Genomic DNA, 6,000 nt, shown 5'->3' on the forward strand with positions numbered 1-6,000 from the left:
TGTTTGTCTAGAACCCTAAATGCATATTACCTACGTCCTTAAACTTTGGTAAGCCTGCAGCCATGATGCAAGTTTATGGGGTGCTTGCAGAAAGTATTGTAGCTGGCTGCTATATAAGGAATGGCCTCTTGAACACCCATAGTTGGCCCTCTTCAAAAATGGAGAGCATCCAACCCCTATAAAAGTACTACAAAAGTAAGAGTGCAGTTGCCTTAGTAAGGATCGGTGCTGAGCAAAAAGTTCACAACAAACACGTTCTTTAGCGTCGTGTGTTGTATGCCCACTCCATCCTCAGCAGAATACACTGAATTAATATCCAAACTTACCCCCAGTGTTTGGCTGTACTGGTAACTCATAATCAATAATTCAACATAAACTTTCCTCCCTAAGCTTGGTTGCTCCAGGACCATATCTGTTCTATCTCCTTAGCTTCTTCTGGCCCCAAAGAAACATTTCTATTTCCTTGATATCCTGGTTACACATCACTGGACCACTTGATCACATGACTCAGCAGTAATTACTCTGACTCTAAATGAAGGGTTTTTACAAACAGGAGGAGAACATTTGCTGAAGTGAAATCATTAAAAAATCTGAATAAATATTCACCAAAAAAAAAAAGTTTGCATTATTTGCCCAGCTGTACCAGCTATGTGGGTTTAAAGATTCTAAGCCTATGCACATGACTCATGCATTATAACCACAAATTATTTCTTCTTTGAAAAGTCAAGTGCATGTCTAAAAACAGCTATACATTTTCTCTGCACTATTTAACTATTGGGTTAACTGTCTGTGAATTTGAAAACATTTATTACATGATTTGATTAGTCTGAGAGTCTGAATGTATCATGATTGCACTTTGAGCTTATCTAGATGGGAAAAAAATATGCTGAAATCCTTTTTCCCTGGAAAATGGAATTGGCCTGCCCCCAGCAGGCTAAACTAACGTCTGTAATTTTGGAACATTTTTTCTGTGCTGAACAAATTGTTACTTAAATTTTAAAAGGATTAGTTTTAAGTTACGGTCTATTTTAAATAACTTTATATTAAAATACTGTTTGATTTAAATATGCTATTTTCTAAAAGTCTATATCAAAGTAGAATATGTACTTACTTATCTGATATTGCAAAATGTAGCCGGTAAGGAAGCCATTTGGTTTTCTGGGAAGACCCCATGACAAAGTGACAGAATCCTTATCAAAGTTTAGTATTCTTAGAAAATGTGGCTGTTCAGGGACTGGAAAACATAGGAATTAGCTTAGTTTCACTGAATGTAGATCATATATTAGCAGCTCAGTCTCCATACATTCCTGTTAGTATGGCGTATAACTTCATCCAATATGTACAATTCTCCATTCTCAGTCAACACCTTTTGAGAGTCCTCAGCCTTGTTAACTCCCATTTACTGCATAGACTTGGACCCTTCTGTTGGATAATTGTATTAAAAGCTTTTTTTATGCCAGCATATTTAGAGTCACGCAGAGTTCTTAGTGGAATTAATTGGTCTGGTTTCAAGGAAGATGTTTCTTTAATTTCTTCCATCCCCATATTTTAATTTTTCTTACCTCCTTCTGGAGTCTGGAATATGGTTGGAGAGCTTTCAGGTCCAGCTCCTTTTGCATTGAAAGCCAAAACGGTTAAGTGAAATTCACTAAATGGCTCTAGACCAGGAATCATGCCATAGTTTCTGTCTCCTGTAAATGTTAGGAAGTGTTTGTCTGGGCGATGTTGTTTTCCATCCAGCAAACTCCTTGTTTTCCACCAAATGACCTGTATTGAGAAGGGTAATTCTGTAACAGATTAAGTTCTGTGGGCATGAACACTGCATTGATTCCCCCAACCTCACAGCAATTACTTTAAACTTAAACAGGATTCGTCTAATACAGCATGAAAAGACATTGGATAGTTTAAAGAATAAATGATGACAACCTTATATCCTTTTAAGTGTCCACGAACGCGGTCTCTTGGAATGCCGGACCAGATCGCTTTAACTAGTGTACTATTCATCACTTCCACCGTTACACTTGAAGGAGCAGCATCTGGAACTATAAATACGTAGCTGTAACATACTAAGGATACTCTCTAGGATTTATTTTCAAAGAGTAGCTTTACACTTATGGTGGCATATAAAGTACAGACACTGCATGCCCAGCTAGCATGAGTACAAATAGCAGCACAGATGATGAGTATGGTAGAGAGCCCGACATGCCTGAAATCTGGTGTGTGTGCCTTATATGGGTCTCTACATGCAAAGCAGTGCCTCTGATTTCTACATTGCTATTTTTAGCAGTGTTGTGTCCCATGGCGTCCCTGTTGTCAGAACCTTTCCCCACAACAGAGAAAGTCTCCAGCTGCAGGGAGTGCTGAAATCTTTCCCTGCCATAGTGAAAGTCTCTGGCAGAGGGAAAAGTCTTTGGCAGCTCCCCAGAGTCTTTCCTCACTGCCTTCCCCATGTTGGTGTCTTTCATAGTCACGTCTAGCTACACTCTGCAGGCAGTGTGGACGTAGCCTTCCTTTCACAGTGCTGTGTAGGTATACATATCCTACACGCCACAGCAAAGGTAGACAAGTGAAGACAAGATCACAGTGTCCCCCAACTACCCAGCCTGCCTCAAGTTATAGAGACTCATGCTTTTAAGTCTGGAGATTTCCCCAGTTCAGTTCCAAATGGGGGCCATCACCTCTGTATCAGTGAGGATAAAAAAAAAATATTGTGATTAAGATTGCTTTTTTGAATGAGGTGTTAGAGTTCTTTCTTTAAGCAATTTTCTTTTACAATTAAATCAACTGGTTGAAGAGGAGGGTTTTAATCACCACAGAACATCAAGAAATCTACTCCAGCACCTGAAATAACTAGACCCAGAGTCATCAGTGGATACAGGATCAGGTCCATAGAAAGCACATTGCAAATGAAACTTAACACACACAGAGAAATCTCCCTTTTATTTACTGTCACTATCTACCAGATGATATGTTATTCAGTGCTAATATTGTGACCATGAAAAACAACATGTCCCTAACCCCACACTCACTACCAGAAAGTAGGGGATTGTTATTGTTTACTACCACAAACAGTCTCATTGAGACTCCCAGTAGTAAGTGTTTACAGTGTCGGGTTAAATTAAGCTATCAGAAAAATGAAATATGACAAAAATCGCGGGCCATGTAAAAGAGCTATTTTCCAAACATTAATAACTCATCTACTTAGAACAGGTCATTCAGCGGAATCCGTAAACAAGACCTAATTGACGGTTAGTTTCTTTGTATAATGTCCATAAGAGTTTCCTTTTTGAGCCATTTTTTTATGTTATGATGATGATAATTGGTGGCTTTTATAGCACCTCTTGGGGCTAGGCACTGACTAAGTTCATGTCAAGAGGGAGTCAGAGTAGAGATGCTGGAGGAACAGCCCTGGACTAACATCTATAAGATAATTCAGTTCAGCAGTGGATACTGCACAGCATGATGGATTAAAGAAGGATTTTGGTTGTTTATCCATTTGAATAAGTAATAAAATAAACAGTTATCTCAGTTGGCTAATCTCTTGCAGGCCTTTTTGTAGACCATTCAAGCTGTCCATCCATTTTGCTGTTAGGAAAACAACTTGAAGGTTTCAGACATGGGATGAAAACTGCCTGACTTTACATAATAAGATTAAGCTGCAAAATCTGAAACATGTACATTTGTAGACACTTCTAACTTTTGCTTGCCAGCAGTCCTCAGGCCCTGCTGCTAATGACTAATGCATTGGGCATTTGTATCAGGGAATCTTGGCTCCCTATGCTAGCTGGCTACATTGGTGTTTACTCCCTCATTGATTTAAATCCCTAAATCCTAAAAAGATTTTTTGCTGCTCTTGCTTAACTGGGTTGCCTACTGAAGGAAATCTTGGCTTTTCATCATTGCAGCTGGGGAATATAAATCCTCCCAATGTCTTTTATATATTGATTCTATAAACAACAGACGGGAGAAAAAATTACAATATAGTGTCAGGGGGAATTGGAAGGACTATTGTCTAATAGTCTAGATATTGTAGCAGGGAATTCCACAGTCTTACAGTAGCCAGAAGCATGTTTGTATTAACTCCACCAGCTTCGACCCAGCACTAGTGCTGTCATTTTTGCATTAGTGTTCACTGGAGAAACATGATTACTGAAGAGCACTGTGGTGTAAGGGATTGGCAGGTACAGGCAGATTGTTGGTATCACAGGCTGATGCTGATATTATAAAAAAAAAAGTATCAAATAAGCTTATGTGGGAAACTGGGGTAAACATCATAACAGTCTCTTAGAGGCTTCAAATCTACGAACAGATGTTTGTGGCACAAATGCTGGTTGCTTGTATCAAGGCAGTCATTTAAGAAGACAGACACAGTACAGACATTGGAAAGAACCTTGTTGTCAGTGATGGACCTGACTTTGAGAACTGGCCTCCAATTCTGACAGGAAGAAAAATGGATCCTCAGTTATTTGAAATATCAATATTGCACTTGCAAAATTAAAGACCGGTTTGGGATCCTTTTAAAAATCAGGGATTCTGTTTCTCGCAATTGTGAGAGTAGTTTCCATAAAAAGCAAAAATACTGAGTGGAATATTGGTGTGGCTGCAAACTGTACATATTAGAAGCAGCATAAATAGATCCAGTTTGAAAGGGATGATTCTGAAGGTCATTTCATGAGAAAGTACTCTTGTTTCTTGCATGATGCAGAAAGGATAGGTGTGTTGGTATCATGGACAAAAATGTACTCAAAATATGGAATGTAAAATATACTGAGGTGTTGACTGCACATGCAGGGCTGTGATATTACTTGGAAACACTAGTGTTGTCACATTCCTCAATGTTTAGGGGGGGGGATCCTTAAAGATAGTGCCACCTGTTTTCCTCAGTGTGGCTGGTCCATTCTGTAAACTGTGTCAAGGAGCCATAGCCATCCTCTTTCTTGCAGCCTTTGGATACCCTACACTACAGGGGTGTACTGAAGAGGCATACATCACTTGTTTTTGCAATTTCCTGCATTCTTTTTGGCATGCAAAAGCTGAATGGTCTGTATGCTCTGTTTTAATTCTCAAATGCCCACAAACTGAATATGTGCATCTACCTGTAGAGTATTTTACTCCCTGTAGTTTGAGGCGAATGGGTTAGGCCCCAGTCCAGCAAAATATATAAGCACATACTTAATTTTAAGCATATTCATAGTCCTTCTGAAGTCATTGGGGCTAGTAAAGTGTTTAACATTAAACATGACTAGGTGCCAGTTTAGGCAAGCAATTGTACACTCATTTTTTTATTTGCAAGCATAGCTGACCTTTCTGAAAATGAAGCTCTTGATAGCTAAAATTCATAATAAGGAAACTGGCACATAATACTCCTGTTTCTTTTAGTATTCCAACATGCTGATCACTAGTGAGTGACATTTAAGCATTTTTAATTGTGAACTGGTCTAATAATACTTGTTATCCATTTATATATTGCGATGTAAGAATCATCTGAACCATATATTTTTTACAAAAATATTTCAGTTACTTACTGTCCTCTCCTGAATATCCAGTGGTAACATTTGGTTCAGGACCAGATCCAAAATTGTTTACAGCTTGGACTTTGATATCATAAGGCACAAAGGTAGGCGTATTCCTCAATGTCAAGGAATGTTTTTTCACGGTTTCCTCATTCCAGTCTGTCTCGACTCCCTGCTGTCGCCAGCTGACTTTGTACTCCAGTCCTGGTCCATTTTGCTCCATGGGTTTCAATGGCTACAAAGGAAGTTAAAGAGATACTGATCTGCCTTTGTTGCTATAATCATAAAATGGAAGATTAAGTGGAGAATAATTTTGAAGCCATACACTAGAATATTTTGAGAGAAAAAAATTACCTTCCCTATCATGTATCAGAGGGGTAGCCGTGTTAGTCTGGATCTGTAAAAGCAGCAGAGAATCCTGTGGCACCTTATAGACTAACAGACGTTTTGGAGCGTGAGCTTTCGTGGGTGAATACCCACTTCGTCA

At 39.0% G+C, this 6,000-nt stretch overlaps 1 protein-coding gene across 5 annotated transcripts in view; it reads right to left on the minus strand.

Moving 5' to 3' along the window:
* Positions 1–6,000, minus strand: part of CHL1 (cell adhesion molecule L1 like) — a 193,696-nt gene that overhangs the window by 21,216 nt on the left and 166,480 nt on the right. For all 5 annotated transcript variants that reach the window (XR_012657127.1, XM_032794614.2, XM_032794616.2 and 2 more), the window contains 4 exons: positions 5,526–5,748; positions 1,927–2,042; positions 1,563–1,767; positions 1,112–1,234 (listed from right to left, as the gene is read on the minus strand). Coding sequence is in view for 4 of the 5 variants with exons in the window: in XM_032794614.2 (XP_032650505.1) it covers positions 1,112–1,234; positions 1,563–1,767; positions 1,927–2,042; positions 5,526–5,748 (667 nt within the window). In the remaining variant the exon portion in view is untranslated. The remainder of the gene's footprint in view (positions 1–1,111; positions 1,235–1,562; positions 1,768–1,926; positions 2,043–5,525; positions 5,749–6,000) is intronic.

Source organism: Chelonoidis abingdonii, chromosome 17 (assembly GCF_003597395.2).
Source record: "Chelonoidis abingdonii isolate Lonesome George chromosome 17, CheloAbing_2.0, whole genome shotgun sequence".
Lineage (NCBI taxonomy): Eukaryota > Metazoa > Chordata > Testudines > Testudinidae > Chelonoidis > Chelonoidis abingdonii.